The sequence below is a fragment of the Aythya marila genome, assembly GCF_965140915.1.
Source record: "Aythya marila genome assembly, chromosome: 5".
Lineage (NCBI taxonomy): Eukaryota > Metazoa > Chordata > Aves > Anseriformes > Anatidae > Aythya > Aythya marila.
The window spans coordinates 35,037,326-35,055,175 of record NC_139046.1 but is presented as its reverse complement, the minus strand read 5'-3'; the positions used below and the strand labels follow the sequence as shown (position 1 = coordinate 35,055,175).

The following is a 17,850-nucleotide window of genomic DNA, read 5'->3' as shown; positions in this document are numbered from 1 at the left end:
AACAGAAATGCAGCTTGGTGTTCTAAGAAAATCTGTGCAAACTGTGGATCAGATACTGAGCCATACTCTAACAAAATTTCCATTGGGTTTCAGGAGGAGTTTTGTCTAAGTAACGTCTCCAGCATTTAAACTGGTGATTGTCCTTCACCTTCCAAATAAGCACTTCAGATGAATTTACTCTAACACAGGAAAGACTGACCAAAGTGTACAAAAATGATAGTGGTCTTTTCCCTTCAGCTTTGCTGAGCTCTGGAAGAGACCTTAGCCAAAGCTCTTTAAGGACATGTATCAATTTATTTTTTGCAACTGAAGAAACTGAGGCTCCGGAGCTGGTATCCAAGTACCTTGTCCAAATCAAAACTAGAAGTTATACCTACATCTCTAATCATCAGAACAACATTCATTCCTGTAACTGGACCCTCCTGAATTTCACCTCCAGTGTATACGCTTCCCAGTATAATCCTTTATTTTCAGCATTCACCTGAGACTTCCACTTCTACCTCTCCACCCTGAAGATAATTCCAGTCCTACTTAGAGCAGGGCATTGTGTCTTCTGCTACAGACTAGGATCAATAGCATTAAGAGAGCTACAATGATACAGTCTTAGAAACTACCATGTCAGGCACTTCTTTGGGTAGAGAGAGAATAATTAGGATCAGCTCTCTGCAGTTACCAAAGGAAATCCCCTGCAGGCACAGAGGTTTAGGCAGCTTCTCTTCTGTGTGGCCTGTAGCAGGTTTGAGTTCCTATTAATTAAACCCCATGAGGGTTCAGTGGCCAGCCCTCCATACATGCACATGCATTCACAGACATAATGCTACCAACCTGGTCCTCTGTGCCGCTTCTCCATCCAGATGTAGCAGTTGTTCTGAGCTACACCGGTCTGTGAATCCAGGAAGGGAAGGCGGACGCTTCGTTCAGCACACAGCCGAGAGTTGTAGCTGCGACAGTGCTCAATCGCTTCTTTGTAGAACTGGTCCCCAAGTCTGCCAAAAGAGATAGGGCGGAGATTAAAGAAGACTGCATCTTCCCTCAAACAAGACTAGGAAAAAAAGGGGACACGAGGTTGGTTTAAAAAAAATAAACTAAGAACCAGAACAACTTTCCCTGAACACATGAAAAAGGCTGGCTGACGCATGACACTGCTGAAGCGGATCATGCAGAAAGTGTCATCAAAGGCTAAGACTCTCAGAAAGCAGACACAGATCTTTTCAGTAGGCATAGATACTGAACGAGCAAGCGGTGCAACCACACTGGCCATGACCCAGGGTCAGCCAACTTGTACACCATGGTGACCTCCTTCTATTGTTTCCCTTTCCCCGTAGTTTATTCAGCCAAGTTAACAAACCAGTCATCTCAATTCTATGCTATAGGAAGTCCTGCAGGATATTTTGAGCAACCAGAAAGCCAGCCAAATTTAGAAGAACTTCACTCCAGCATTTCTGATGTCAAAGAACCCGTACGAGCAAAGGACACAGTCTTCATATTGCGCGCTTCTGAGGCACGAAAACACACACATTAACAGCTAGGGCCATGCCTGCAGTGGTCAGACCAGATGTTTTGTCTTTACCCTTCCAGAGGTTTCCACAGGCAGGCTTTAGGCACCAACAGCAGCTGGTAAGATCTAGCATGGCAAACTCTTTGTTCTGGGGTGCAGTGGGAAGAACAGTCAAATGTTCTGAAACAATGCCACTTGCTTCAGAAATATTTGTTCAAAAATTCTGTAGAATCTTCATACTCCCTTGAGAAAGGTTTAAAAACTCTGCCTGCTGGAGATTACCAAAATCCTCCCTCCAAATTCTTCTAAACAGGGAAAAGCATCAAAGTAGAGCTACCCTGAGGACACAAAGCAGCTGTCATGCTGGAATAGTGCAAAGTAGGTGGGCCTCGCTGCTCAACCTCATTCTTGATCTATTGTCAAGGTAAAATTCAGTCGTGACATGAATTGCTAGGAAAGCTACCCATCAGGGGTAAGTTCATTAGAAAATAGGAGTAGAATGATATATCACATAACTTGCTCTGACTCCGATATTCATTAGTGTGCAAAAAGAGTATAACATGCACAGCAAGGGAGCTGAAGGGATGCATGCACAGAGATAAAAGAGGCTCCCTTCCCTCTTCTGTTAGTTGTTTCCCCGCTACCCTCTTGCACAGACACAATTGGCATTTTTAAATTATACTCTTTTTGCACACTTCTGAATGTCAAATTGGTGTAAATTGCTGCTTTACTGTGTCTTTTTTCTGACTCATATCTTTTAATTCACTCCTCAGTTTCACCTCATGACTTCCATGGGAGCCATACTCTTTCCCCGTGGGCTGCACTGGCCCAATGTCCTCTTGTTGGCAGGGGCCAATAACAGAGGCTTACTGAGAAACACCACTACAGAGGCAGGCATTTCTAGTTCCTCCTTCTAGCTTCTGATAATCAGAACTTAATTTCCCTAAGTCTCAGGCTACCCAGTGGTGGGTATATTGTGTTTAAGAGATCTTGATGAATCTTTCTTCTGTGAATTTATCCAGCTGACTTCAACCCACCTTTATTTTTCACACCTAAAAAATTGTAAAGCATGGCTAAAATATAATTAAAGGAAAGCATTTTCTTATGCTTGTTTTAAGCCACATCTCATTTATTTACAATTTTAAGTCATCCACTAAGCTTCCACCAGGTCATTTCTCTAACGAACAAAGGTGATCCAGCACACCGAGGCTCTGGATGCAGAATAAGCATCACAGATGGACGCTGAGCCCCCTGGCTTCCTGCTGTTCTCAGCCACTGACTTCAGCTGCTGCATTTCAGAGCGTCCCCAGCGGGGAGGACTGGGCAGCCCTCAGCAGGAAGGAATTACACCCAAGAGCCAGTACGTCCTTTGGCTTCACAGATTTTCTAAAGGTCATTCAGCTGTTTCGTGCAGCAGAACTCAGTGTGAATCCGGCATCTCACAGACCTGCCCCCCACCACTGACCACCGGGCCCTGGGCAGCAGCTGGTGCAGGGGAGGCTCTTTGTGGGGCAGCTGGAGGAGGGAGCTCTCGGGGCTGTACAAGCGAGCAGAGGGCAGAGCTTCCGGCAGGGACATTGCAGAGGGGTGTCTCTGGACACAAACCCCCCCACAATGACCTCAAACCACTTTTTCCATCAAAGGCAGGGGGGAAGGGAAGGGGAACAGAGGAGAAAGGAAAAGATAAGACGCACTACTATACAAAGAATGTGGCTAGGAAAAAATGAAAGCTTATTAAAAGCTGTAATTAAAGTTGTACACTTGTGTAATCAAAGTCAGTAACAAGGAGACTCCAGTTGATCAAAGATTAACAGCTCTTTCCACAAACACTTGAGCTTCCGCAGAGCTAAGTCAGATTCCCCCTACATTAAAGCAGGGATGCTCGCTAACTCCAAGGAATTTATTGACAAAAACAGGACATCTCAGCAACCCAGATATAACATCTGGCTGGAGGTGGCCACAGCTTCCGTCTTCTTCTAAGACTACAAATAAGTACAAATCTTTGAGTGTTAAATATTTGGCTTTAACATTATCAAGTAGGGTGTCACCATCAAGTGGCGTGTACAATTAAAATTCAGATTTTTCTAAGTGGGAGAAAAGGGTTTTTGGAATCCCAATGTGTTTAACGACCACAGAACCTGCCAAGTTAATGGTCAAATTCATTCTTCACTCGATTATGTACTCTGTTTTGTTATATTTATTTTAAAGATTATATATATGCACCTTTTGCCTTAAAGAAATAATAATTTAGGAGAAGCATTTAGTCATTACCATACTTTAGGAAAACTTGCTTTGGATCCACTACAGCAAGCACAATGAAAAACCCACCCCTAAGTATTTACTGGGAAGGCCAGTATTGCAGTACTGGGTCCTTAAGGGCTTGCCCTGATTTTAATTTTGAATGGATTTTTTTTTTTTTAAGTAACAAATAATCAGATATTGGAAGATTAAGAAACATTATTTCCTTGTGATAGTCATATCCCAGTGGAAAACAGCTTCCCTGTGACCATTTTTGTAAAGTTCACTGTTTTGTTTTACCAATAGTCTTCACTGGAGTGAATCTCCATCAGTCAAAATTTCAGTTAATATTTTAAGGAACTTTAGATACATTTTTTTTCTTTGTTTTCAGTGTGGTGCTACATATCCAAACACAGCATATTTTATCTTGTACAGGAAAAACAGAAAGTATTATTAGAATCCAAGCAAAAAAAGGAAAGCGTGGTACCAATGCACTGATCACTGCAAAGTCACAGAGGTGGGATAAGACCCAGCCCTCTCCCAGGGAACTGGAGAACACACGAGGGCAGGAGTAAGACTGGAGAGGACAGGAGTTCAAAAGAAACTCAAACAGATCAGCTGAGTTTGACTGAATGAAGCACACGAAGAGACAAAAAAATAAACAGACTACATTGATAGTAAAAAGTGTATCACATGTCAGAAAGATTAATTATCTGGTGCTACATGCTTCGTAGTTTTCCCAAGCTGTGTTGCCATGGAAGACTTACACTTCACCTCCTGAAAAAATATCTGTAAAAACTATGGGGAATTTCTGCATTATTTCTGTGAGAAGTATGTATGACTCAGTGCTGTGCGGCAACCCACTGCAAGGGTCGATTCTTCCCTTTGGACATGGGAGCGAAAGGTCACACTGACTTGTCTGGATTTATATTAACAATACAAAATCACCAGCATATGCATAGATTTCAACAATACCAGGGAAAAATCGAGGGGCTGATGTTAATAACTGCCGGTCAAGGGAGGCAAACCATACTGAAAACAGCCCGAGTGGAAATACAGAACAGAAGTTGTCAGTGCAGTGCAGAAAGAGTGCAGGCCGCCAGTGCAGGTCCGCAGGTGAAATCCTGGGGGCTTGGGACCGGCGGGACAGGTGACACTGCTGGGAGAGGTGCAGGCTCCGCATCTGCATTCCAGCCTGAGGACACTAAAATAACCCAGTTCTGACTAATAAAAGCTCTCTGGCTTGGAAAAGAACAGCCTACACTATTAAAATCTCCTGCAAGACTGCACATAAGCAGCCCCTTTTCAAGAGGGGTATAGCTCCAGAAGGGCTGTTTTGGTGGAAAAGGGTGGGACTGAAACTGAACAGCGGGATTGGAGCAGCTGAAGTGCAGCAGGAGTGGGGCGAGCACGCTGAAGGATGCCCAAAGCACCAACACCCTCTGAGTCCTGGGACAGTGACGTGAGGCTGGTGCAGTCCTATGCAACTTTGTAGGTAGTCACTGGTGAAAAAGCATGTGCTGGACTGGAAGAGCACACGGTGTGAGTTTCATTAGGTCACTCTCCTTTGACACGTTAAGAAACTGAGGTTTTCTGACAAAGAATCAGGTCAACTTAAAAACAAATTCGGTGAACAAGCCTTCCCTTTCTCTCAACATTTGTCTGCCTGCTCTGCCTAGACTGTAGGATTTCCAAGCAGACTCTGACTTATTGCTTTTCTGTACCATACCTGGTGCCATCCCTCTGCCTAGGCATGCCTTAAACCAAAGCCAACAAGAATCAGCCTGGTTTATGAGCAGCTTACGAGTCAGCTGCAAGGACTGAGAGCCTTGCTTCACTTTGAGATGATTGTTTCTCTGAGAGTTCCTTCTGCCTACGAGGTAGCCTCGTGGACCTGAAGGCAGTGGAGCAGCTCTCCACCACCTCTTTCCAACCCAGTCTGCAAAGTCCAGGCTATTTGAGTGCACTACACCCATTAAAAAAGCTATGAAATGGGCAGAACCTAGTGCACCCTTCCTCTGCTGCCTATCACTTTTCAGATTAGGATCCAGAGAAGAACAGTCTTTTAAGGCATATAACCAGCCAACCTCAACCATGGTTACAGGCCCATGCCACCCCAGAAAAACTCATACAATGAAGGGCCAGTCCTCCTTAAGTGCAGCTCTTACATTTTCAGCCAATACTATGAGTGTGAATCTGGACTGTCTCCGGTTCCAGAGGCCAGGACCCTTTCATTTTCCTCCCAAACCAGGCTCATTACATGACTAGGCAAGTAAAAAGCTGATAGCACAGAAAGAAAAGATTAATCATGTAACAGAAAGCAGCAGACTTCCTTTGGAAGTTTACAGTGGTCCCCAGCTGATCAAAAACGTGGAACTTCTCCCCAAGACTAGGACGTTTTCATTTACTATACTTTTAGCCTCTAGTCTTACATTTCAGATCATTTGATACCGGGAGGAACACTGAGGAAAATTGAAATACATTTTAAATAAGAAATTGTTCTTCAGCAACACAATCATCCAATTTCAAACTAAGTAAAATCTGGGAAGCGTGGTAGGAAAAAGCAATGTGACGCTGCTTCAGAAGACATTCTGGCCTCTCCTGCTGGAGACGTTCACAAATGAGCCTGGAAATAAAACACACGTGGAGTGTTGGGCCTTCTTACAAAGATGGACAAAGACCAAGTCATGCAGATGCTACCTGAGCTATCAGCTGCCTGTGACACTGCAGATGATGAGGTACTGCTGACCAATTGCACATTTTGGCAAGAGCTGAGAGAGCTGCACCAAGCAGCTATACTGGATCCCTCTAGCAGATCCCACAAGGCTCCTGACAGGCAGCTGCTCCTCCTCTCCGTGAGCCTTGACATGAAGAATGCCACGAGGCTCAATTCTTCCAACACTCCTATTTAATATCTATGCAAAACCTCCAGAGAATATGATGAAGTGGTACAGGCAGCAATGCCAGACAGAATGTTGACGACACATGGATTTGTGTGCCTTTTTCCCCTCATGCAGACAGCACTCTCCCAAACCTCTCAGTGTTGAAAGCAAGGGTGGCATAGCTGGCAGAGGCAGAAGTCAGAAGAGACAACAAGGAGGCTGGCTAGAAGTGGGAAGCATTACAAACTGTGAGCTAATAACATTTATGATTCAAAGACAGACCGCTGTGGACAATCTAATAGAGGCAATCATCACAAGGGCCTTCCTCTCTCTCCAGTCAGCATAATTCCACTTTCAAGCAGTGGCCTTGCCATGCTCATGTGTGTTTTTCACATCTGGGCTGTGCTACTAAGACTCTACCTTAGACTAGATAAGCAACAGAGACGGAGCTAGTTGCAAAAATGTGGTATCGACCCTATCACAAAGCAAGCCGAAGAGATCAGTACTCCCCAGCCTGTGCTCATCCCTTTTCTTCATGCACTCTAACACTTTTTTTGCAAAGCGTGCAGTGTGCTAAAGACAAGCCACTTGAAAAGCTGCTTCTCCTGGAGCTGAAACAGCGAATGCAACTGGAACTCTGTGCGTAACAGAGCCCAGCATCTGCCAGACTCCAGCAGCACCTTTGGACAGCAGACCCACAGCTCTGGAGCATCTTCCCAGAAGAGATAAAGAATTCTGCTCTGCTCATCCTCACATTACATTGCAAGATGGTCACACAACATCCATCAAAAGACTGAAGCAAAAGAAAATATGACTCTGAATTTTCTAGCCCATAGGGAGCACCTAAATGCTACAATCGCATGCCCTTTGTGACTGCAGAGAGGTAGGGTAACGAGATGCAACAGCAATACAGAACGGCTTTCCTGACGTTAGGTGAAGCAGAACAGTGTTCCAAACCCTACCACAAACTCTGAGGGCAAGCCGGAGAGTGCAGGAATGTGCAGATTCAGTTCTCTCACAACGGTCAGTTGAATCTGTCCCTGCACAACATCTTCTGATGATGTAAGGGGTGTGAACATGAGCAAAGGCAAAACAGGATTTCCAGATGGGCTACAGAGTGACTCAATTTTTTTAGACCTTCATTTTTTAACATTAACTTGGCAGCTTTGTGAAGACCCACATACACATACCCCTGCCTATCCTAAACTCTCCAAGACTCTCAAAGAGTCAGAGTTGCTCATACACCCATTTTGTTTCCATACGTATCAAATAGTTTTATCTGGTGCACAAAACAAGGCCTGTACAACTTTCCTAAGCATGAGAGTCAGAGAAAAAAAAAATGCTAGCAGAATCATCTCAGTAGCAGATAAAATACACAAATTGGATCACAAAGCAGTTTACAGACACAAGCAGAGCCAGTGTTGCTGAAGTAGCAATGATCTGAGGGTAAACGCACGGAAAGGCTTGTAAGGATAGGTAATGCCTTTCATTGGAAGAACTGACACCATCAAGTCAAAACAGACAAGCTTTCAAGCATTTGTTCAAAAGTACTGTGCCAGGTGCATAGACGGTATGTGGCACAAGCGATTAGGAGCCATCAGAGAGCTGATGACAAGTTCCTGAGTCAGCACTGGCACAGCCCAGACATTACAGCAGTCAAGGAGATGCCCTGAGCTATGAGTCTAGGTTTAATCATAGAGCAGCAAAAGACTAACGTGAGATCTTCCAGCATTCTCCTCTGAGCACCCAGCACCAGTCTATCCCCTGTATGTAGAAGGCAGAGGAATCCCCTTTTGCCAGCTATTTATCAGCAGACTTCCCCTTGGTGGGGGTGGAAATCCCTAGTGGCCATTTGTGGCCAGAATCTACTGACTTCTCACTGCTTGAATCATGGGGTGATGCTGAATCATAACAGAGAGCCTGGCCTCACTGAGTGAGCTAAATTCACTACTCTGAAAACAGGTTTAGACTGTAATTTAATCCAGTGTGAACCTACAGGCATCTCATGAAAAAAATCTGACTGAATAAAAATGACAGAAAGTAGGCATACCTTACAAATTGGGCAAAATTGATCTGATTAGTCCCATCCTCACAAGTATTGTGGAATTACAAGAGCTCTGCCAGCATTTCCATTTAAAGAAAAGAAGCATCAGCAGAAGCTACCACTGCCAAGAAGAGTGTGGTACGTCAGGGTGCTTCAATAACAGCAGCCTACAGGCCAAACCTGGCTTTAGGGTCAGGAGCCGCTGCCATCTTTGTGCAGGAAGAAGGAGCAGAGCTGGAGGTGCTCCTTTTTCTGCAGCTGCACATGGCCCTCTGCACAAGGCCCACAGCAATATTGCTGCCCTCACAGCCAAAAACGTTCCTGTTAAGTGTTGGGCATAGAGATCCCAGAGTTGCTGTCTAGATACAGCAGGAATCTGTGTATGGTACAAGATGAAGTGTGTGAGCTTACCTCAGAAGATGAAATTCTTGGCCCTATTCATGTATATGGGGCTCTGAACAATCATATTATGGTGCTGGTGTTTATTTGTCGACTTCTCCTCTTATTTTTCCTCCATTTCCAAGGAGACATAACAGCAGCAGTTTCTGTGTCATACACCTGACCATCTAAGGTGTTTCCAGAGTCAGACACTGCATGCAATCTCTATTAGACTCAGCACAGTGACCAATTAGGTTAATCTCAGAGGCAGACTCCTTGGGGATATCACAGAGCATCTATTCTTTCTCAGGCCAGGGTTTCTGTTTTAAAGAGATGCAGCATCATCCAATTAAATGAACAACAGGTGCGAAAGGTAATAACCTAGACCTCTTTTTGTATCTGAAGACAGCAGTCAGAATTCAGCTTGGTCCTAACCTCCCCCAAAAGGTCAAAAATTCTCTCCAATTACTAAAAGAATGAACTAATGAAAATTTCAGCAGTAATACTAGATTAGACATGACAACATCCAAGAGATTTTTTTATGTTTTGTAAAGAAGTATCTCAAGCTGCTGGCACTTGGAGTCACCAGAAGCCTGTTTGGCTTAGAGCATTCATGGCTTTAGGGACAGATGTAGCCAGAGACAAAATCTATCCATTCAGCTCTCAGTCCCAGTTTCCCACAGTGGGACTATCTTTTGCATTCCTACACGTTAGGGAAAAGGTGGATTAGTAAAATCCATGATCTATTACCTGACCTGGCACCTGGAAGCCGGCAAATGAGAGTTCTCCAAATGACTCTGCCTTGACTCCCTTCTTAGCTTTAACAGCTCACCTGCACAACAGGGGTAACACCCAAGACTTACCTCACTAATAAATTGTGCAGATTACTTTAGGCACTGTCTGTACTAAAAGATCCTCAGATCATGAAGAGGCATCCTCTTCTTGCTCTAGCTGTGCTGGCTAAAAATATCGTCCTTTCCCTCTTACCCTGCTGCTTTTCGCTGCTTGTCTCCTACAGCTTACTGCTGCTGCACCTCCTGCCAGTAGCAATAATTGTGTGAGTGCTCCCTGATCCACTTCGGCAAGGCCATTCGATGTGTTTGAGCAAACCCAGCTGACATTGCCTGGGGGAGCTGAGAACAAGCTCGCACAACCCCTTCTGCCGCCAGAGGTAGTCACCAGCAGCACAACCAGTTTGGGTAAGACTTCAAGAAGGACGCTTGTTTGTAATGGGAAAAAGCCTGTCCACATCATGAGCGGTAGGGCTATGTCACTCCTTCAGCACAGCCCTCCATGGAGGCACAACGTATACAAATGGAAGGAGTTTTTCTCTACCACCATAATTACATCATCTGCTCAAACAACACTACCTAAGCTGCCAAGAGCATTCCTCTTCATGAGTCTCCATGCAACTTGTCCTTCATGAAGTCATGCGTCTCCATCAGCTCTCTACAGGCAGAGAGATATCAGGAAAGAGCATGAGGGTTGTGCAAGTTGCTAGCCATGTCAGAACTGTACCTGTGAAAGCTCTACAGCACGGTCCTAGTCAAAAAGACCTTTGTTAGCCCTCCTGGAACTTCCCAGGCTGGGATTTCCCCTGTGCATTTATTTAGTAGACAAATATAGAGTGCCATTCAATCCAGATGGCACAATTTAGAAGAGACTGAAATTAACGTGCAAGTAGAAGAGTAGTAGAAATGATCCTAAATGACAGGGAAGGCTTCCCCATCACACAAAACTGAAATTACATTAACATCTTAGGTATTTCCTGTCCTTTGACTATAAAGAGTTAATGAGCTAACTGACTTGCCTCTTTTGTGGGAACCTTGTATCGCCTTTTGCAAAGGAAATCCCTATACAGGAAACAATCCATTTTGCTCAGGTGAATATGATCACAAAAATAGCAAAGCAGAGAGAAATTTATATAGATCTAGAATAAAACCACATAATTAGTAGAGTTTACTTTGCTTCTGAGGTCAACCTTGAAAAAAAAATCTCAGCAATAGTCAATATTTAAAAGATAACACTACTAATCCTGAATGGGTAGCAGTTCCTCAGTCACAGTATGTATGACAAATAGACCACACATAACAAAATATAAAAATCTACTCGACCAAGTTAATAACCATTAATCACACACACAAAAAAAAAAAAAAAAAAAAACAGAAAGTCACATTTTCTGTTCTCTACAAAGCCATCCTGAGTCTAGATAATTAAGGTTATGCTTCTTTGAGTTGTTATTACTATTGAACACATAGGAACTATCATTCTCTTACTTGTCTAAACCTACTGACTTAGCAAACATATAGCAGGGATACACTTGACTCATGCTATGTAGGGGAATTCACAAGAGGACTGTGAATTTTATTTCCTTTTTTCACCTCCTTCCCCCAGTTCTGCCCGCAAATGGAAGCAGGGCAGATTACTGGCATTCCTCTGGTAAAGTATCGTTATTACTGCTCAGAAGTTAGAAGTAAGAGATGAAACATGCATTGTGGCCTCCAACACATCATCTTACAGTTCCCTTAGCATAAAAAATACCCTCTATTGGGAGTGCACTTCAGCTAAGTGAAAAGTCTAGGCACAGGATCCTCTGCATGTGGAGCACTGCCCATGGAAACAGAGAAAACCACCATTACGAATAGACACACCGCTTTAACTCTAGGATGACATGTTTCACACACCTGTGTCCTTGCTTGTGCAGATACTTACGTAGTATCGAAGAGGAACTGTCTGATATAGTCAAGAAAAAGCACACACCACAAGCTTTTAGAAATTCAAGTATCTGATGGTTGTTCCCCTATACGCTGACTTTCCTTGTAAACGTTTTTCTTCTGGATTCCCTCCTGTTCTCAGTACCACCTTAACTCAGTTATCAGATCAGGGTGGTTATTACTGCAGAACAGCTAAAGGGAAGAGAAGAGTCTTGTAATTCACTTAGCAGTTAGCAAAGATTGCAGAAATGTTTGCTGCGATTATCGCTGCGCCATAAAAATCCTCTGTTCTGTTCAAACAACTTACTCTTCTGGCAATAGTTTCACTCTGCTTAAGACACCAGTTGTTTAATGCACATCCCAATCATGCTAGGCAAAAGATCTCAGATCCATCTTTAGCTCCATGTGTTCACCGAGGTCTTCAAAGACTCTTGATGAAAGCCTGCCTGGGACCAACCATTAGATCCCAATTCAGCAAAGCACCTCATTGAACGTGTAGGACCCCTTCAGTTCAAAGTCCTGAAGATACTTGAATGCCTTCCTGAACAGAGATGACAGCTGAGCAGACAGCACATGCTTCATCTCACTGCTAGGATGAGGTCTTAGAAGCATGTGGGCAAGCCTGTTTAGGTCAGTCTGTCGTGTTTTCCTAGCTGGAACTAGCCAGAGCCAACACTTCCATTTTCTTTCTGGGATGCAAAGCACTGCAATAGTTAAAGCTGTAGGTCACGAAAGTGTAATCAAGGGATCATGAGGCAGTCATTAATCAATCAACCAGTGGAAATAGGAACTGGGTAGATATCATTATCTCTACATTACAGATGAGACACAGACAGTTTGCATAACAAAGACAGAGAGAAGCAGAAGGCCCTTTTCTTATTTCCCAGTTTTGCTCCATCTTTTCTTCTGAAATTTGTTATCTCACACTTCAGGATTTCCTTCTCCAACTGCAATCCAGCAATTTTCTTCATTCAGAGGCAAAGCTAATTCCATGTCATCCCTGAATGCCAGCTGAAACTCTTCTACACCCAAATCAATTGAAGAAAGCTCCAAAGGGCAACCTTTCTTTTTTTCCAGACACGCTGTAAAAGCTACCTGAACACCACAGTGACAATGGCGAGCAAAGACAATGACTAGATTCCAAAGAATTTAGACATGGAACTAAACTGCACAGTGAGTCTCCACTTCTCCTCCCCCAAATGGGGCCTAGCACCACAGCGGTCTATAAACAGGACCACGATAAGAATGGCAAGCAGCTGAAGGAAAAGAACCGAGGGAGTCAACTGTCAGAGCAAAGGGAGGTTACAGAAAAAAACGAGACAGAGAGGGTAGCCCATTGCCCTGGAGTAATGGCTAGCCTTTAACACATGGCCTCTGCTCCTGTCAGTATTTCTTCTTGGACAGGTTATCTCAGGAATTTATGCTTTCCAATAATTACCTTTCAGAGGGCTCTCACTTATCTTGCAAGAGGAATACACCAGTAACCTGACCTGCATTGCTCATGCAATCGCCATCCACCCCCTCTAGCCTTTCCTCCCATCTCTCAAAGCAGGAGCGAGCAGTTCTTCCCATACTTCCAGTGCTGCATCAGCAAGGGCTGGGGAAGTTGATAAAATAAGAGTTTTAATGCTTAATGCTACACAAATATCGATGAGCTTGTGAGCAAAAGCAGTAAAACATTACAGCAAGTTAAAATACCTCAGGTACTCATGCTCTATTATCCAGAGCTGACGGATGAACACTGGTTTTGCACCATCATGAGAAGCATTTTGTCTGAGAGCAAGTTTTACTATTTTATTGCAGCAGACATCAAAGCCAGTCAGTATTTGTTTTAATAAATTTCTGGGATTTGCAGGGCCATCTAAGTTCTTTTCCTGTTACTCTTCCAAACTACCTTTCTTCCACTACGTGAATTGCTTTTCTTCTTGAAGCATCAGTGCCAAAGAGAAGCTTTTACTTCTTGCACTCGCTCCAGAGCCATTTCAGATGAACTTGTCCATCTCTGCTAAAGCATGGGTTATTACACTCAGTAGGTTATTACACTCCCACTCATGCTCTGATCAAGGCCCTCCTAGGTTGGCTTTTTCTGTAAGGGACTCCATTACATCCAGTACAAACGGGCTGGCATTTATTCCCAGCACCACAGCTGGGACAGGGAGAAGGATTCTTATTTTCTGTTCTGGAAGTAACAAGACACCTCTTCAGCCAGTCACTAACAATAATGAAATACTTCATCATGAAGGTCCAAGAAAACATCAGGCCTGACATGAGGAGTAAAAAGTCATATATCATGCTACATGGGACCCTGTCGATCCAGAAATGGATGGTCAGGGCATGTGGACATGCCTCAAATGGGCTTGCAGCCACTTCTGACAGGTACCCAGAGGAATATTTCTTTTTCCTACACTGGCAACACAACTAACTTTGCCCTGGGAGAACATCTGTGCCTCACTCTAGCTGTATTAGTTTAAAGGAGTCACACACTGCTTCAGTCCCGTGAGAACTCTGGGCCAGCACGCACACTCCGCCTGGAGTTCCCATACTCCCATCCGAAACAGGACCGTACCACAAGAAAGAGCTTGATGTGGGGAGAGCAGAAGAGGGGAAGGCACGAGAAAGCCGTTCCTCCCTCATTAAACTTCAATAGGTGCCTAGGCCCAGCAGTGCTGCACTACAGTTTGGATTTATGTTCCCCAATTAACACATTTCACAGCATAAAGTTCTCTCTTTCTGTTTTGAAGGGGGAAGAAGAGGAGAAAAACCACATTCCAAGCCTTTGGCACAGCAAACTTCCCCAGCTATCCTCTGGGAACAAAAAGGGAGGAAAAAAAGGCTTGTCACCACACAATTTAAAATAACCCATCTTTGCTGGCTCCACTCTGTCTCAGGGGTAGATCTGAGCCATAGCCCCCACCCTTCAGCGCTGCTGGCCCAAAGCACTTGACATTCATCAGGAGAAGGAAAACAGCTCCGAGGCAATGGAAGGGGAAGGGAAGATTCCCTCCACTGGCAGGAGTTGAGATGGGAAGAAAGAGGAAGGATCTGCATAAAGGTCACAGTATATGGTGGGTATGGAAGCCTCCTGCTTCCAAGGAACGACCACAGATGAAACATCTTGGTGCAGCTGCTGCTGAGCATGAAGCAGGCAGGTAAATGTCTCCTCTGCCCTCATCCAGAGGTTCTCCACTGTGGTTAGCTTAAGAGTTGCTATTCTTTGACACCCACGTTGTTGGCTCTATCACATGCACAACAGAATGACTGTCTCCTTTCTCTCCAAACGTCTCTCCTCTTCTTCCCAAAGAGAACCACAAGTCATACGCATTGAATGCTAAAATGTCTTGTCATCTTTGAGGAGGGTTATGAGAGAAAAGCCCTTCAGAGATTCTTTGTTCGGAGTTTTTTTGTGTGACATACACAAAACAGTCATAAGCTGAATCGTTCTCTGCGTAAAGAAAATTGCTAGAAGAAAGCACTGTGTGAGCCAGTGAAACACAGGACGTTTTCCCAGAAGTCAGAAAAAAAATCTAATGTATTACATAGCTCAGCAATGCTCAACTTGAGTTCCTTAAAACACCACATGTGGATTCTGGAGGAATCTGTAGGCTTGATCAGAGCCCCGTTGCTCAACAAACAAGAAGACTTAGCCAATATTTCAAAGCACTTGGGATTGTTTTTTATTCTTTGATGCAGTTGAAGAGAGGCAGAAAGACGGAAAGATGGGAAGCAACTCATTTTACCAGTGGTCAGAGTGGGTTAGAAAGAAAATACAATTGCAGAGTTCTACACGCTAATCGTGGTGTGATGGATCTGACACTACACTAAGGCATCTGCTCATAGCTTACCATCAATATGCAAAAATGATGACAAAGCAACAAAGCACATCACAGCATAGCATCAGGTTTCCACACCCTGGTGATTATGTTGCTTCCCTCTGAGTCCATTCCAGAACCAAACTTTTCAGGTTTGACTGTCACTGATCTATAGTGATGTCTATACATGGACATATTGGATATTCTTACAGCTGAGTCACTGCCACACTGAGATTCTTGGTCATAAAACTGCAATGTATGACTTGGAATGGAATCCTTTATAGCTATAGGAACTTGAATGTTTGGGTTTTGAAAGCAGAAAACGCATTTATTTGTTTATCTGACATTTTGTATGTTTACATACAATCACTTGCAGGGCATTCTTGTTGTGGGGGCAATGAACAGCTCGAAGATCCCTTGTCTTGCTTCCCATGTGACATCTCTCCAAGAAGAAGTTCAATTAAAAAAGAATGATACACTTATATGAACTGTAAGTGCATGGCTCTCTTTCTTATACCCTTTCTTTTGGTCTAACAAGACAAAAGACTTAGGGAAGGAGGGGAAATACAAGTATAGAGAAGGAAAGGAAAATGAACCTTCAATCTGAAGCCATCTGATAAATTCCTAGCATCTAGGTCTTCAGTCAGTATCATCTTGGATGAAATTCTATTTGTTGCCACTTCAGCTAAGCAGCTTCTACTTAGGTCTACAATTTTACCCTTCATGGATTTATCCATCAGCTGATTAACTCTCTCAAATTTGCCTGGTGCATCCAAAAGTGGAAAAACTGCTAGACACTGCTGCAGCCACTGCTGCAGCATCTGGTAAGCATCTGTGGCAAGAATTCCTTGTGGATTTGAGGTGATAGCAGGTATGGTTATGATTTACTATAGGTTAATGTCCAAAATCTCACACTTCTCAGAATATTTCTGCTGCATGCTTTTGCTTAGGTTTGTTTGCTTGCCTGTTTTCTTTAATTCTACCTACATAAAAGAGAAAATCTTGATGAAATACTGAAGGATGATCCTAGGGCTCGTGGTTCTGCAGAAAGAAAATGACCCAATTCTAATGACACCCACTTTTTAGAGAGCTGTAAGTGTTAAGAAAATGACAGTAAAACTATAGCACTTTGTTTCTGTAATTACACGCTTCCTTCAGGGTCGTATGTTCTACACTCACTTGAGAAACACACTTATGGTATGTCCTGAAGGACCAAATTGGCTACTGTAGTAATATCTTTCCATGTGGTTGCAACTGTCAATACATTTGAGTACAGCAACATCACAGAAAAAAGTGGAAGCAGGAAAAGTACAACTTGGCATTCGAAAACACTGCAGTGTTTTAGATACTGCAGTTCAATAGTGCTCTGACAGGTAAATTAAGACAAATTATTTTTTAACTGCAGTCTGGATTTAAGGCCTGAATCTAAACTTCAGAAACATCATTTCCCCATGTGATCTCACACTCAGTTTCCATTAAAGTTTGCATGTACTGAGCACTCCATTCTCATTTCTACTAGTGTTTTACATTCCCATTGCTCAAGGAAAAAGACTGCTCGAGGTGGAAGAAGAATGAGTCCATAGCTTCAGTGTTAGTATTTGCCTACATATTGAGGGATTTGTTCAAAAACTGACGGGTTGAAAAGACAGGTGTCAATCCAAGTCAGTGCAATGGGGAAATTATTAACAGCAGCTCCCACTGAACAAAACAGTAATACCACTGGGAATGGGAAATTTGAATATGGGAGGAAAGATGGCAAGCAAAGAGTGAAAAGGAAGTGGTAAATGGAACAGCACACAGCAGGGACTGCGAGTCTTTGAACAAGATAGGACTGGAAATGACAAACTGAAATACTGAGCTCAGACTCCAGCAGCCCCAGGAAACAATGTACATGAGATTTAGCTAAAAGAGATCCACAAAAACCTGGGTGCAAATTCTTAGTGTTTTTTTTTTAAACAAACAAACAAAAATCAAAAAACCTTAAGATCTATACTGAAAAAGAGCAGGAATCTCAAGTACCTCGCCAGTGTCCTAGGGCATGCAGAATTCCAAGGGTTTCATGGGACGAATGTCCCAGGAGGTGACCCATATCCTCCTACTGAGAAAGACAAAGGAAGAGACCAAGAGGATAGCTGACAAGAATTTCTAGGGCTATGGATTCCTCCTATCTATCCTTCTTTTCAAATCACAATGTATACATGAGATGATCAGACTTCAATACAGTATAAAAAGGCTCAAGTAAACGCTAGAGCTGAAACATCATCATAGATGGAAAGGGGAAAACCCA

At 43.5% G+C, this 17,850-nt stretch overlaps 1 protein-coding gene across 6 annotated transcripts in view; it reads right to left on the bottom strand.

Moving 5' to 3' along the window:
* Positions 1–17,850, bottom strand: part of DPF3 (double PHD fingers 3) — a gene marked incomplete at its 5' end in the record, with an annotated part of 159,261 nt that overhangs the window by 90,572 nt on the left and 50,839 nt on the right. For all 6 annotated transcript variants that reach the window (XR_014317553.1, XR_014317554.1, XM_082760931.1 and 3 more), the window contains one exon: positions 826–986. Coding sequence is in view for 4 of the 6 variants with exons in the window: in XM_082760931.1 (XP_082617057.1) it covers positions 826–986 (161 nt within the window). The remainder of the gene's footprint in view (positions 1–825; positions 987–17,850) is intronic.